Genomic DNA, 16,098 nt, shown 5'->3' on the forward strand with positions numbered 1-16,098 from the left:
GACGTAGAGCGGCCGTCCGCGCTGCTTCTGCGCCGCAACTCCGATCTTCGTCGGTTGATGATCTCCTGCACGGTGGTATCTTCATCTATATCCGAATAGCAATCCATATCGGCATCCAAAGGCTGCTCTGCCGCGAGGGTACTATTACTTCCCCCCGCGACAGGTCCGGTCGTCGTATGTGCGTCGGCTGATGGCGAGGCGGCCGGCGGGGCAAGCCCCACCGGACCGCGGCCGGCCGACGCGGGCGCAGTCGGAGCACGTGCTCCGGCCGCGCGAGCGCAGAGTGACACGTCCATCCCGTCTGACATCGCTCACTCGACTGGGTAGCAAGCGCTCCAGCCCACATTCTGCTGGCTTCTCGAGGCAGCTATGTAATGAAGGGTTTACTACTGAGCATTTCCTTCTTCATTGGGTCAACTAGGACGGTAGGTTCTGGACTTCTGTATTTTGGTATTAATCAGATGTGTTTGTGGGACAGTAGATGGTAACTTCTATGTGCCAAAGATGAACAGATGGGGGCGAGGCCCCGGTGACCTAAACGTCAAGCAGTGCGAGGGGACGCCTATGCGGCCCGCGCTGTTGGTGTGGTTCCCCCAGTCGCCTGATGAGGGGGTTGATGGAAGACTCCAGTTTAGCAGAGAATCGACGGGCGACGACGCGATGGCGCTGCACGACCTCCAGCTCGTCGGCGGCGTCATGGAGGTAACGATGTGGGAAACGCGCCGGAACATGATAGACTCTACGCAGGATCTTGTTCTGTAGCGTCTGCAGCCGGTGAAGATAGGAGGGGGCCGCACCGCCCCAGACTTCACAGGCGTAATCGAAGATCGGTCGAAGGTAAAGCCGGAAAAGAAGTAGCCCATTCGCGACAGATAAAGCGGAATGCTCGTTCAACACTGGGTAAAGAGCACCCAGGCGGCAGTTAATCTTCGCTCGGACGTCTTCGATATGAAGCCTCCAAGTCAGCTTCTTGTCCATGAGAACGCCAAGGTACTTCACCGTCGTTCGCCAAGGGAGGTCAGTATCGTAGAGTCGCAGCTGGCGGCGGGGCATCGACCTCTTCCAGGTGAAAACGATGGCGTGCGTCTTGGCGGGGTTGAATCCGATACGCCATTTGGCAGCCCAGTCTTCCAACGCGGTGCAGGCACTCTGCAGTCGGGGCACTAAGACCTCGGTCCATCGGCTGCGGGAGTAGATGACCGTGTCGTCCGCATAAACGGCCTTCTCCACACGAGGCACCGTGGGAAGGTCTGACGTGAAGACGGTGTACAGCACGGGCCCAAGGACAGAGCCCTGGGGAACCCCCGCAGCAATGGGGCGTACCGTGGAGAGCGCGTCACCCACCTTGACACAAAAGGTGCGATCCCGGAGATAGGAGGCGAGAAGCTTCACCAGGTGGACCGGGAAGCCGTAGTGGTGAAGTTTCCAGAGCAGACCCTCGTGCCAAACGCTGTCGAAGGCCTTCTGTACATCAAGAAAGACAGCCCCACAGAACTCCCGCCGGTTGAAGGCCGTTGTAATGTAGTCGACGACACGAAGGACCTGCTGAGCGGTAGAGTGCCCAGGCCGAAAGCCAAATTGCTCTGGCGGTAAGATGGCGTGACGTTGAAGGATGTGCCGGAGCCGTCGGAGAAGGAGGCGCTCGAACAATTTGCTGACATGCGGCAGCAGACTGATAGGGCGATAACTGGAGGGCGACGTCCTGTTTTTCCCCGGTTTAGGCACCGCGACCACAATGGAGTGCTTCCAGGCCCGGGGGTAGACGGCAGATGTAAGCACCCAGTTGAAGAAGGCCGCCAGGTAGACGACCGCCGACCAGGGGAGGTGTTTCAGGACCCGGCCCGTGACGTCATCCTGGCCAGGAGCTTTGGACGCTGGGAGTTGCCGGACGCCTTCCAAGACTTCCTCCGGTGTGATGCGGGGGAGTTGGTCGTCACCGTCGACATCGGCGGAGCGAAGGAGGGCATCGACGTCGCCATGGATGGTGTCGATACGCTGGGGGTCCACCCGATCTTCCAGGGGACGAAAATTCCGTTCGAACCCGTCCGCTATCAGGTTTGCTTTGTCGGCGGGGCTGTACGCCGTCCGGCCATCGACCGTGAGGGGCGGCATGCGGGAGCGTCGGTTCGTCAGCTGCCGGAGGGACTGCCAGCCCAAAGGATCCGGCGTAAACGACCGAAGCTTGCTCGCCCAGAGCAGGTTGCGGTGATCAGCGATCCCCGCCTTGATGTCCCGGCGGAGCTGATTGATCCTCCTCTTCAAGGCAACATCCCGAGTGATCCGCCATTCCCGGTTCAACCTGTTGCGAGTGCGGATCATAGCGAGGAGGTGTGGCGGCAGATCAGGCGTCCGAAGAGTGGGAGGCCTCGGCGGCGGGGTGGAGGCGTGCAGCGCATCATGGATGGCGTCCGTGAGGCGGTCAATGGAGTCTTCGGCGACTGTCCCGTCGGCGACCATGGCGGTGACGGCGTGGTCCACGTGGTCACGGAAGCGATGCCAGTTAGTCCGGCGCAAGTTTAGGCGGCCCGGGGTGTGTTCCGGGGCGACGCTCAGACGAAAGAGGACAGGCAGGTGATTGGAGTTGAGCTCATGGATCACCTCTGCGTCAAGGAAGTGCGGGAGGCCCTTAGTAATGGCGATGTCAAGCACATCCGGCCTGCCAGACGACGGGTAGCAGGTAGGCTCCTCAGGGCCGCAGGCATAGGCGTTAGCTTCCTCGAGAGCCTGGAGGAGTCGGCGGCCGCTGTTGTTAGAGTGCAGCGAATTCCAGGCGGCATGCTTGGAATTGAGATTGCCGGCAATGAACAGCTTCCCAGGGTGGCGGAGGAGTGCTCTAGCATCTGCCAGATCCAAGACTCGGCGCGGACTCCTGTACACGGCGATAAACGTGATCGGACCGGCGTGGGTTTCTACAAGGACCGCCGTCGCTTCGATGAACGCCGTGACAGGCGGTCGGACAGCATAGTGCCGGATGGAGCGCTTGACAAAGAGAGCAGTGCCGCCGCCCCAAGTCGGTCTGTCCGTGCGATAACAGCAATAGTTCGGGATATTGCTGCGGATGTCGGGTTTGAAGAACGTTTCACTGACCATGCAAATATCGACGTTGTGGTCAGTAAGGAAGTGCTGGAGCTCCCGCAGATCATGCGTCAGGTTGTCCGCATTATAAGCAACGATGCGGAGATCATCCAGGCGTGGAACCCTAGCCATGGCGCGGCGCAACAGAAGAATCCTGAGGAGCCTGGACGGCCTTGCAGATCGCCGAGTCGATGGTGGAGGCGATGAGTGCTGGCAGCTGCGCGAGCTGCTTGGTGACCTCCGTCAGCATAGACGTAACTTGGGTGAGAAGCCCAAGCAGCGTCTGGAGGTCCGATGGCCCTGTAGGTTGTGCAGCCACAGCCGGCGGCGGGGAGGAGGAAGATGGCGCAGGTCCATGGGCGTCCGCAGGCAGGGATGCAGCTGAAGCAGGAGGGCGGTGCACGGCATCCGCCATGCTGATACCCTCCCGAAGTTGAGCTGTGCGTCTTTCCATCAGGGATGGCCAAGTCCTCTTGTCCATCCGTGGCGGGGGCGGACGGCGGCGGCGTCGCTCCGCAGCCGGAGGAGACTTCAGGGTGGGCGGAAGACCACGCTGGCGGCGGCTTTCCTGTTTATGTTTTGCGCAGGAGCGGTAATTCGCCGGGTGGGCCCCGCCGCACAGGCCACAGATCGGCGGGTCTTCAGGCTTGCGGGGGCACTCCTTGCTGGCGTGGCCGCCGCCACACCGCACGCACATGGGAGGCATGGTGCACAGCCTGGAGACGTGTCCAAATCCCTGGCAGCGGAAACACTGGACAGGGCCACGTGATTTCCGCAGCTTCTCGACCGTCACACACAGGTTGTAGAACCGAGTGACCTGGAAGATCTCGCGGTGGGTGGGCGTGTCAGGCAGGATGACCACCCGATGGCCGGTAAGTTGGTTGGTACCCGGCATCCGGTGAAAGTCCACGCGCGTGGCGACGAATCCCATGGACTCGAGCTCTTCTTTGATGTCATCGTTGTGGAGAGACTTCGGAATTTTCTTCATCAGGGCCTTGAGTGTTGGTGGCCGGACAGCCGGGAACGTGTAATTGGGGACGCCGTCACGTCCCAGCTTCTCCATGACGACGACGTAGTCAGCGGTCGCCGAGAGGTGGAGTTTCAGCAAGTCCTCGCCGATTTGTTTGATATGGAAGGGCTGCGCGCAATGCTGCCGCAGCCAGTCACGAAATCTCTTGTAGTCGTCCGTGAAACGGATCACAATGGGCGGCACCTTCGTCGGAGCCGGTGGCGGCTGCTGGGCGGCATCGTCCATGTCAGCGTCAGGGTCGGCACGCTGCTGTGGCGCCTCTGCAGACGCGCGTCGGCGGTCATCACGCTGCTGTTGTTGGTCGGCGAGGGATGCAGCAGCGTCGGCCAGAGTTGCCCCAGTGCCTTGTAGTGGCTCGAAAGCATTCGATACAGGTAGCTCCCGAGCGACGATAAGCCGTTGCCGCCGCGCCTGGCGCTTCTTCGGCGGCTGCCGAAATCCGTCATCCTGTGCGTCCCCCCTGGAGGAACGGCTAGCTGGGGAGCGATCGCGGATGGCACCTCTCGCCCCCTCCTCCCGCTGGTGGTGGCGCTCACGCGCATCCACGAGGCTACTTGCTTCAGAGTCAGAAGGGAAATCCATGTCGGCGTCCGTGAGCGGCTCTGCACCTTGGGTACTAATACTTCCCCTCGGTGCAGGTCGGTCCGTCATAGGCGCACCGGCTGATGGCGGGGCGGCCGACGGGGCAAGCCCCGTCGGACCGCGGCCGGCCGGTGCGGGCGCAGCCGTCGCCGCGACACTGGCTGGGCCTGTGCGTCGAGGCGGCTATTCCTCTGCTGTGCGCTCCGCTCGCTGCGTGTCTCCTCTCGCTCTCGCTGCTCGCTGTGTGTTAACGCGCGTCGTCGAAATGGCAGATCAGGCGGCTACGAACGAGACTGCTGCGGCACCCGCCGCCACCGGCACTACGAAGAAGGCAAAGTCTGCGTCGTCTGCGAAGAAGCCGCGCGCCAAGCCTGCGCACCCGCGCACCTCTGAGATGGTGACGGCCGCCATCAAGAGTCTGAAGGAGCGCGGCGGATCGTCGCTGCAGGCGATCAAGAAGTACATTGCCGCGCACTACAAGCTGGACGCGGAGAAGCTGGCGCCGTTTATCAAGAAGTACCTCAAGTCGGCCGTGGTGGCGGGCGAGCTGGTGCAGACGAAGGGGAAGGGCGCGTCCGGCTCTTTCAAGCTTGCCGGCGCCGGCGGCGGGGCGGCTGAGGGCGGCAAGGCTCGTGCTGGCGGTGCCAAGAAGAAGCGCGCCGCTCCGGCCAGCAAGGAGAAGAAGGGCGCCCGTGCGGCCGGCGCAAAGAAGGCTGGTGGCGTGAAGGCGGCGACTGGTCGGAAGGCGGGCGCCGCCAAGAAGGCGTCTGCGGCGTCGGCCGCTCCCGCCGGTGCGAAGAAGGCGGCTGCTGCCAAGCCGGCCAAGGCCAAGTCGCCGTCGAAGGCGAAGAAGGCCGCCAAGGTTCCGACGAAGAAGCCGAAGGCGCCGCGCCCGAAGAAGGCGACGACGCCGTCTAAGGCGAAGGCGTCGCCCAAGAAGAAGAAGTAGAGGAGAAGAAGAAAGGAATGGGAAAGGAAGGGTTGGCGGATGACTCCGTCGTCCCCACCCCCCGTCCCCGTCGTCTAGTGGCGCGCAAGAGACGCGCGGCCCAAAACGGCCCTTCTCAGGGCCATCAAAGCACGTCGGGAAGGTTTTGATTGTCGTGTTTGTGTTGCGGTGTGGTTGCGTCGTCTGGCGTTTCTGTATGCCCGTGTGTGGATACTGTTTGCGTGCCGTGGTGGTTGGATTGCGGGGGGTCGGTGGCGGGTGCGGGCGGCGGTAGCGGTTGATTGTCGCCGTTTTTGGTGGCGGCCGGCCGACGGTTGTTGGTTTGTGTCATGTTGTTTGAATACTTTGGTTTGCCTGCCTTCTTCTTCTTCTTCTTCTCGGACGTGTCTTGTCTTGTGTGTGTTCTTGCAACGGGGGCGGGGGACGCTGAGATGTGGAAAGGGTCGGTGGCGTTGGACTTGCCTGGCTTTTTGTTTGTTTTTCTTTTCTTTTCGTTTCGAAACGAAGCGGCGGCCGGCCGTGTGGTTGACGGCGTCGGCCGATGGGTTATTGTGCGCTTTGAGCGCCGCGCCGGGGAGGGATGATGTTGATTGTTGCGCGCGCCAGCAAGCTGGCAGAGAGAGCGGCTGTGGCGGACGGACGGGAAGTGGAAGTGGAAGTGGTGTGTTTTGTCTTTGGTTCTGTGGTTGTGGGGCGAGAGGCGACCGACAAAGTTTGCTCGCGACGGAGTGATGTTAGTGGCCCTTAAAAGGGCCGTTTTGTTTGTTGCGTGCGTGGGCGGTGCCCAGCGGCTGGCGCGGTGTTTAGGCGCGCTCGCCGCGGATGCGGCGCGCGAGCTGGATGTCCTTGGGCATGATGGTGACGCGCTTGGCGTGGATTGCGCACAGGTTGGTGTCTTCGAAGAGGCCGACGAGGTAGGCCTCGCTGGCCTCCTGCAGGGCCATGACCGCGGAGCTCTGGAAGCGCAGGTCGGTCTTGAAGTCCTGGGCGATCTCGCGCACTAGGCGCTGGAATGGCAGCTTGCGGATGAGCAGCTCTGTGCTCTTCTGGTAGCGCCTGATTTCTCGCAGGGCGACGGTGCCCGGCCTGTAGCGGTGGGGCTTCTTGACGCCGCCGGTGGCGGGCGCGCTCTTCCTCGCCGCCTTGGTGGCGAGCTGTTTGCGCGGCGCCTTTCCGCCGGTGGACTTGCGGGCCGTTTGCTTTGTGCGGGCCATAGCGGTAGCGGTAGCGGAGCGGCGTGGAGGCGAGGTGCTGCGTCGGGTGCTGCCTTGACGACACGGGCGCGCGCCGCTGCACCTTTTGTCGAAACTCCTTTGTGGGTTTCTGCAATTTTACGAAGTTTCAGCACGTGGTGTGCTCTTCCTTCCATTTCTTCTTTTTGTGAGATCTTTAGTTTCCTTGCGTTTGGTTATCCATGTGGTTTGGTGCTTTAATTTTGAGATTGGTTGCTTCTTCGTCAGCGTGCCTGACGAAGATGGTGTGGCCAGCGCAGATGCGCTCTCCACTCTTCTCGGCTGCCGAGTAGTCGTATTTTCCCGTTGTGCGACGTTTCGGCGGTGTTGTAAAATTTTACGGCCTGTTTTTCTATTCTTCTTCGGAGTCTTTCGATGTCCGCTATCTGGTGGAGTTCCTCTGTTGGGAAGTCCATTGGCAGATGGAGTGCCCATTTCAGTGCTCTGTTCTGCACTGCCTGGATCCGTTTCATGTTGGTCGGAGCCGTGTTTCCCCATACGACCGCGGCGTATTCCAGCACTGGTCGTATGACGGATTTGTAGAGGATCACCCCTAGGTGGTCTGGCAATGAAGATCTCGGATTTAGAATGGGGTACAGCATGTGCATGCGCCCCATTGCCTTTTTCCTCGTTTCTTCAATGTGTGGGCGCCACGTTAGACGCTTGTCTAGTGTGACGCCCAGATATTTTGCCGTTGCGCTCCAGGGTACCGGTCTTCCTCTTAGTGCTATCTCCTGAAGGTCAGCCGGTACGTTCCGGTGGGCAATGACTATTGCCTGTGATTTGGCGGCGTTGTACGCCAGCCGCCACTTTGCCGCCCAGTCTTCCAGGTTGTTGGCTGCGGTTTGCAGTCGCCTTTGCAGGAGTTGCGGCTGCATGCTGCGGCAGTACACTGCCGTGTCGTCCGCGTACAGGGCGAGTTGCACCCGATCTGTACGCGGAAGGTCGGCAGTGTACAGCGAGTATAGCACTGGACCCAGGACCGAACCTTGCGGGACTCCGGCGAGTATTCGGCGTTCTGTGGAGATTCCACAGTCTGCCCGTACGTGAAACGTGCGGCCCGCGAGGTAACTCTGCAGGAGTTTCACGTGTGGCCCAGGAATCCCCAATGTAAATAGTTTATAAAGGAGACCATTGTGCCACACTGAATCAAATGCACGAGACACGTCGAGCAGAAGCGCGCCGAAGTACTCGCGTCGGTCCAGGGCACAGAATGCTTCCTCTGTCAGCCGCAGTAGTTGCTGTGTGGTGGAGTGTCCCTTCCGGAATCCAAACTGCTCGTCGGGCAGGATGCCTTCCGCGTCGATGTGACTTCCAAGCCGCCGCAGGTACAACCTCTCGAAGACCTTCGAGAGTGCTGGCAGCAGGCTGATCGGGCGGTAGTTGTTCGCCCGCCTGTGATCCTTCCCTGGTTTGGGTAGGGCCACGATCTCGGCGTGCTTCCAGCACTCTGGGAATACGCCAGTGTGGATGATCGAGTTGAAGATCCCCGCGAGGTGCCCGATTGCGATGGGCGGCAGTTGCTTGAGGAGCTGACGGGCGCGCGCCAGCCACCGTGGTGCGCTTATATGCCCTCGGTTGCGCGTGGTGGGGGGAGGGCGGGCCAGAGTCTATATAGGGGGGCTGGCGCGTGCGCTGGGCGCAGACCGTAGCCGACTCGCTAGCGCCGGGTGAGGAGCCAGCCGCTGCAGCAGACGTTTTGCTTGCCTGAGCTTTTTTTGAGGATTTAGAAGAGATGACTGGCCGCGGCAAGGGAGGAAAGGGGCTCGGCAAGGGTGGCGCCAAGCGGCACCGCAAGGTGTTGCGCGACAACATCCAGGGCATCACGAAGCCCGCGATCCGCCGCCTGGCTCGCAGGGGCGGCGTGAAGCGCATCTCTGGTCTGATCTACGAGGAGACCCGCGGAGTGCTGAAGGTGTTCCTGGAGAACGTGATCCGCGACGCGGTGACGTACACTGAGCACGCCAAGCGCAAGACTGTGACGGCCATGGACGTGGTGTACGCCCTGAAGAGGCAGGGGCGCACCCTGTACGGTTTCGGCGGTTAGGCGCGTCGCAGCCGGTGTGCTGTGCCGCGTTGGCCTTCCCGCGGCCGTGGGAGAGACGAAAACGGCCCTTTTCAGGGCCACCACACTGTTCGGAAATTGAAAAGTGCGAAAGAGTCTGTGTTGTTGCTGCGTGTGTGCGCTGTGTTGCCTGCCTGCCTTCTTTCTTTCATTCTTCATTTCGTTTGCGTTTGACTGACGTGACTGGGAGAAAGGAAAGGAAGCGGGTCTTGTGGCTGTGTGTGTGTGTGTGTGTGTGTGTGCGAGAGAGGGCGCTGTGTGTTTGTTTTGTTTATCGATCGATGGAGACGCCGGGCTGTGTGTTGTTGTTGTGCGAGAGGCGGTGAATATCTGCGTGGTTTTGGCTGTGTGTTTGCGGCGGCGTTGGAGTTGCCGAGGCAAGGCGGCCGGATCAGCTGTTTCGTTTGTATGGGGCGCGCGGGAGTGGAGGGCGGTGTGTCGACACGCTCCTTTAACAGTGGTGATTATTGCTGTCGTTGTCGTTTGGAAGAGGCGACTGTGCGTGCGTGGAGGTGCTTGAGGCAAACGAGAGAAATGTGTGTGTGTGTGTGTGTGTGTTGGGCCACACGGGCTGTGGACGACAAGATGGCGGCGGCGGCTCTTCTTGTTCTTCTCTCTTTCCTTTAGTCCTCTACCGTTAGAGGGGGAGTTGGTGGAGGTTATTGTCGCCTGTGGACATTAGCTCCTCTTTTCTGTGTGTTGTTCTTATCTTTGGTAGTGTGCTTTCTCGGACGTTGCTGTTTGTTGAGAGTGATTATGTGTTCTGTTTGTGCTACTGCTGGAGTAGCGACTCGGGTCTTGCACATCTGTCCCTGTGGTGTTCATATTGCCCAAGGGTCAAGACGTAATAGTCATTTTGTGAATTCCGCGCGGTCGCGTAGAACGCTTCTGCCAGGGCGCGGAATCGTGTTGTGAGTGGTTCTAGGCAGGTCTGCCGCGGGGACGTGTAAGGCCCGTCGTAGAGCGCTCTGCTCTGGACCCTTCTGTAGGCGATGCATCGTCGATCTGGCTGCATAGCCCCATACAGGGCGCGCATATTCCAGTATCGCTACCCCTGTTGCGGGGTCGAGGGAACAGGGGTACAGGATCTGCATCCTGGCGCGAGCGTTTGTGCCAAGTTCCCCTATGTGACACTTCGATGTCAGGCGTGACACCGAGGTACCTCGCAGAATATCTCCCCCTGCAATCCGTAGCAGTTGGTATGGTCTTGTTGCCGGCGGCGGCGGCTGTGGAAGTGAAGTTAAAGTAAAGTAAAGCGCGGCGAGGACGACTGAAATTTTGCTTTGGACGTAGGTTTGTGTGGTGGCCCTGAAAAGGGCCGATTGTTGTGAGCCGAGCCGAGCCGGCAAAGCGCGTTGCGTGCAGGGGAGCACGCAGCGCTGCTGGGCGGCGGGTCCGCGTGCCGATTGCCTGGCCTCTCTGTTTAGGCCTTCTTCTCGGTCTTCTTTGGCAGCAGGACGGCCTGGATGTTGGGCAGGACACCACCCTGTGCGATGGTGACGCCCGACAGGAGCTTGTTGAGCTCCTCGTCGTTGCGGATGGCGAGCTGCAGGTGGCGCGGGATGATGCGCGTCTTCTTGTTGTCGCGGGCCGCGTTTCCGGCCAGCTCGAGCACCTCAGCCGCGAGGTACTCCATGACGGCGGCGAGGTAGACGGGCGCCCCGGCGCCGACGCGCTCGGCGTAGTTTCCCTTGCGCAGGAGGCGGTGGATTCTGCCGACCGGGAACTGGAGCCCGGCCCTGCTGGAGCGGGACTTTGACTTGCCCTTGACTTTGCCTCCCTTTCCGCGTCCGGACATGGCGATGGGCTGTGGTGTGAAAACGAGACGAGACGAACGACGGTGCGAGCCGCAGCGAGTCGAGCAGCGGAGTGGCGCCGCCGCGGCCTCACTAGATTCTGGACGGGGTGTGGAACATCCCGGTCTATCGTGAATGTAGGGTTTACCGAGAGGCATTTCCTACCAAGGCTGCAGGTTGAGGTTGGTGGAAGACATCGCGTGTGATAACTGGAAGTCGCAGAGAGGAATTGGTGGTGGGGAATCTGCGGGGCTGACCTGATTATTCGATCAGGGCAACGGGCCGCCTATAGTGGTCGTAATTGTCATTATGTCGCCCTAAGTTCCGGACGAGGGGATTGTCTGAAGCGCGGGTGGTGGTGTAGAACCGGCGCGCTGCATCTTGAAATCTCTCCCGGACGAGGGGTTCCTCAGCCGCCTGATGGAGGAGGCGATGAGGAAAATCACGCGGCACATGGTAGATTCGGCGCAAAATCTTGTTTTGTAGTTGCTGGAGCCTCTTAATGTGAGAGGGGGCAGCATTGCCCCAGACTTCACACGCATAGTCCATGACCGGACGGATGCACGTGCGATAAAGACGCAGTCCGTTGGCGACAGGAAGCGAGGAGGTTTCATTGAGCATGGGGTACAACGCCCCAGCCCTCTGAGACGTCTTCCGGTGGACAGCGGAGACTTGAGCCTTCCATGTCAACTTGCGATCGAGAATGACCCCGAGGTAGGTAGCAGTCGTGGTCCAGGTGATGGCCTGGTTACAAAGCACCAGGGGTGGCACGTCAGGTGGGAGACGGCGAGTGAGGATCAGCCCCTGAGATTTGGTGGCGTTGAAGCTGATCCTCCAATCGGCGGCCCAACGCTCGAGGTCCTGCAGCGCAGCTTGCAGACGTCGGAGGACGGCGGCGATGTCGCGATGGCGCGAGAAGAGGGCCGTGTCATCAGCATAGATGGCACGACCAACCCTCGGGGAAACCGGCAGGTCGGAGGTGTAAACGGAATACAAGATCGGGCCCAGAACACTCCCTTGCGGCACGCCAGCAAGGACGGGGCGAACAGAGGAAGTCGTGCTGCCAACCCGGACGACAAAAGTACGTCCCGCAAGGTAGCTGGCAAGAAGGCGGACGAAGCACGAAGGGATGCCGAGGTGGAACAACTTGAAGAGCAGGCCGTGGTGCCAGACGGTGTCAAAGGCCTTTGACACATCCAGCAGGACAAGGCCGCAAAACTCCCGATTGTTGAAAGCCAGTGTCGCCTCCTCGACGACGCGGAGCAGCTGTTGAGTGGTGGAGTGGTGCTGGCGGAATCCAAACTGCTCCCGAGGAATGATATTGTCCTGGTGAAGCAGCCGGCCGAACCTAGAGAGGAGGATCCTCTCGAAAACTTTGCTCAACGTCGGGAGGAGACTGATGGGGCGATAATGCGCCGGCACCGTCCTGTTTTTGCCCGGCTTCGGGACCGCCACAACGACAGCCGTCTTCCAAGCTTCTGGGTACCGCAGCTGGACAAGGATGGCGTTGAAGAGAGCGACCACGTACAAGATGCCAAGCCTGGGCATCATGCGGAGGACTCTCCCGTCAACGTTGTCGTGCCCAGGGGCCTTCTTCTGGGGAAGTCGTCGAAGATGGTCAGTGACCTCCCGTTCCGACGTCGGGACAATGGTGGCGTCACCGGGGTCGCCGTGGAGGAAGACAGGAAGTCGGGTCTCGACCGTGCGGACGTTCTCGTGGTCGACCGGCACCGCAAGGGGCCGGAAGTTGGCCTCGAAAGCCGTCGCCAAGGCCTCGGCTTGAGCGGCAGGCGTGTAGGCAGGTCCATCCGGTGTTGTGAGCGGCGGCATGTGTGGGCGATGGCGTGTGAGGGAACGGACCATCTCCCACGTGTCGGCCCCAGGATCAATGGAGGCCAGCTTCTCCTCCCACCGGCGTATACGATGAGCAGCAAGGGCAGCCTTGATGGTGCGGCGGAGATGATTGATGCGCCGCTTCAGCAGAGGCTGCCGTGTTTCACGCCACTCTCTGTTGAGACGGTGTCGTTCTCGGATAAGGGCCTGTATGGCTGCAGGAAGAGCTGGAGCCGCCACAGAGGAAACCCGTGGAGGTGGAGTGGAGTCAGCGACAGCCGTGGTGAGAGCTGCAGTCAGGTTGTGGAGAGCAGCATTGACATCGGTGTCCAGGGGAGGTGGCTCGGCAGGGAGGCGTTCCAGAACAAGCTGCTGGAAGCGTGGCCAGTCGGTCTTCCGGGTGTCGAGCTTGGCTGCTGGAGGAAGCGGAGTGACATACAGCCGAAAGAGCACCGGCAAGTGGTCGGAGCTCAAGACGTGGAGAACGTCGGGGGTGACAAACCAGTCGACACCCTTGACGAGACAAATGTCCAAGACATCGGGAGCAGTACCATTCGGAGGGTAGTGCGTTGGCTCGTCAGGTCCATAGACAGAAGCTCGTGCCCTCTCAGCAGCATGATAGAGCCGCCTCCCACTGACGTTCAGCGTCCGAGAATTCCAGAGCTGGTGCTTGGCATTAAGGTCCCCAGCGAGGAAGATCTTGTCCCCAGCACGGAGGAGAGCGTCAGCATCGTGGATGGTGAGGTGGCCACGTGGCGGCCGGTACACGGAGAGAAAGATGACCGTGCCAAGGGACGTCTCCACTGCAACGGCCGTGGCTTCACAGGAGTCCAGACGTGGCAGAGGGACTCGGTAGTGCCGGAGTGTCCGCTTGACGTAGATGGCCGTGCCACCGCCAGCCGTCAGCCTGTCGTCGCGATAGCAGACGTAATTCGGGGCGTTCGCTCGAAGGCCAGGCTTGAGGTGCGTCTCGGTGAGGAGACACACATCAACGCTGTAGTCCTGGAGAAACTGCCGGAATTCAAGAAGCGCTGGGAAGAGGCCATTCGCGTTCCACGTGACAGCCGTGAAGTTCTGGTGGCGCCTAAGGTTGCGAGCCATGGCCAGTGGATGTGGACGCCGTGGCGGTGGGGAAACTTCGGAGGGCTGCATGGACTGCAGCAGTGATGGCGGCCGGCAGCTGGGCCAGTGCGGCGGAGACAGCCACAAGGGTGGCCTGAACTTCTTTGAGGACCGCGATGAAATCATCAGCTGCAGCAGGAGGAGCAGGCCCGTCGTCAGGGCGTCGCGGAGGCTGGACAGCAGGGGCAGGAGGAGGCGTCGTCCGGCCCTGAAGGACGTCGGCGTAGCCAAGGTCTGCCCGAGCAGCAAGCAGGCGCCGCTGGGCGGGTTGGCGCGAAGGAGTAGCAGGCGGTGGCGCAGCTCGGCGCCGCAGCTGTCGACTATCGGAGCGGGACGTCTCCCGCAAGGGAGGTAGTCCACGCTGGCGGCGGCTGGCTGCCTTGTGAACAGCGCAACCGCGGTAGCTGGCAGGATGAGCCCGCTTGCACAGGGCACAGGTGGCCGGTTCGTCCCGGGTCCGGGTACACTGCTGACTGAGGTGACCCTCGCCACACTTGACACAACGGGGCCGCATGCGACACAGGCGGGAAGTGTGGCCTGGCTCCTGGCAATTGTAGCATTGAACGAGGCCCTTCCGTGCGCGTAGCTTCTCGACAGTCACCGAAAGGTCATAAAACCGGGTGACTTGGTAAATTTGCCTGTTATCAGGTGTGTCAGGCAACACGATCTCCATCAAAGGGATGGGTCGCTGAGTACCAGGCATCTTCATTCGCGTGGTAGCAGTAGGCGCGAAACCCATAGTGATAAGGCCATCCTTAAAGGCGTCTGCCTTCATCTTCAGCGGTATGCCTCTCATGGCAACCTTGAGAACTTTGGGACGCACGGTGGGGAAGGTGTAGTTCGGTATACCACGTGCACCAACCATGTCCATAACAGCAACGTAATCTTCAGTGGTGGCGACAGTCAGCTTCAGACGGTCTTCGCCGCAGTGTTTGGCGGTAAAAGCATTCTTCAGGTTGGCCTGAAGCCAGTCCCGAAGCGTCATGTAATCGTCAGGGTAGTCGATGACAATCGGTGGCAGCTTAGGGCCGGAACGACGTGTAGCATCGTCGGCGGTCGCCGGTGGAGGCTCGTCGGCATCTTCAGAGTCGGCGCCATCCGCTAGGGCGTCGTACGGATTAGCAGTAGGTACAGGGGCAACAGGGGTGCGCCGTCGTGGAGCCGCCCTCTTCTTAGGCGGCGGCTTCTTGAAGCCAGCGTCACTCGTACCAGAAGTGTGTTGGTCATCACTGGCTGACGTGACAGCCGATCGCTTGCGCTGAAGCACCCGCTGCGGGGCGCCGGTAGCGCAGTCTTCACGGGGAGGGTCCGTAGAGTAGTCCATCTCATCGTCCGGGTCTCGCGGGGTCGTCATATTCTCGTGGTCCGCCTGGGGTTGCCGGGTCGTCATAGGGGGAGCGTCCAATGGGGCCGCCGACGGCGCGGGCGCCGCCGGACGGCGATCAGACAGCTCCGGCGCGGCGGCGGCAGCTGCCGCGGCCGCGCGCGCGTCACATACGTCCTCCTTGCTCGCCATCACGAACTCGAATGGGACGGGCGGGGCAGTGGGGCGCGGGCGGAGTGGCGCCGCCGCCAGGGGTGGGGGTCCTTTATGCTCTCGGGTGCGGCGGCCGGTTGCGCTCGCGGCCCATTGGTCGGCGGCCGCAACGGGGCGAGCTGGTAAAGGTGCGGCGGCGGGGCGCGCTGGGTGCCACTGTGTGGGGAGACGCTGACTAGAGCGGAGCGCTTGCTACTGGTGTTGCTGCCGTACGTTCACGTTCTTGTTTGAGATGCCGCCCAAGACTAGCGGGAAGGCCGCCAAGAAGGCTGGCAAGGCGCAGAAGAACATTTCGAAGGGCGACAAGAAGAAGAAGCGCAAGAGGAAGGAGAGCTATGCCATCTACATCTACAAGGTGCTGAAGCAGGTGCACCCTGACACGGGCATCTCGTCGAAGGCGATGAGCATCATGAACAGCTTCGTGAACGACATTTTCGAGCGCATCGCGGCCGAGGCGTCCCGCCTGGCGCACTACAACAAGCGCTCGACCATCACGTCCCGCGAGATCCAGACCGCTGTGCGGCTGTTGCTGCCTGGCGAGCTGGCCAAGCACGCCGTGAGCGAGGGCACGAAGGCGGTGACCAAGTACACGAGCTCCAAGTAAGGAGGTGGCTCTGGAATGGAAGGAGAGAAGGCTCCTCCGTTGCGAGAGCGGCAAAAACGGCCCTTTTCAGGGCCACCAAATGGCCTTTGCGGGAAGGGCGGAATTGTTGTTGTTGTTGTTGTTGTTGTTTTGTGTGTGAGTGGGTGGACGGCGGCAATAGCTACCGCTTTGGTTGCGACGCGACGGGGTGGGGTGGCCGATGCGATGAATTTGATTGATGGGGGCGCGTCGCGTGTTGCGGGGTACGGCCACGGTGTGACGTGGAATGGAGGC

General features: G+C 61.1%; 1 protein-coding gene across 1 annotated transcript; it reads right to left on the bottom strand.

Moving 5' to 3' along the window:
- Positions 1 to 13,646: 13,646 nt before the first annotated feature.
- Positions 13,647 to 15,074, bottom strand: LOC126101487 (uncharacterized). Its single transcript, XM_049912136.1, has 2 exons — positions 14,381 to 15,074; positions 13,647 to 14,059 (listed from the first exon to the last, which is right to left on the bottom strand). The coding sequence occupies exons 1-2, from the start codon at positions 15,072 to 15,074 to the stop codon at positions 13,647 to 13,649; spliced, it is 1,107 nt and encodes a 368-aa protein (XP_049768093.1).
- Between the last annotated feature and the right edge of the window lie 1,024 nt (positions 15,075 to 16,098).

This window comes from Schistocerca cancellata, chromosome 9 (genome assembly GCF_023864275.1).
Source record: "Schistocerca cancellata isolate TAMUIC-IGC-003103 chromosome 9, iqSchCanc2.1, whole genome shotgun sequence".
Lineage (NCBI taxonomy): Eukaryota > Metazoa > Arthropoda > Insecta > Orthoptera > Acrididae > Schistocerca > Schistocerca cancellata.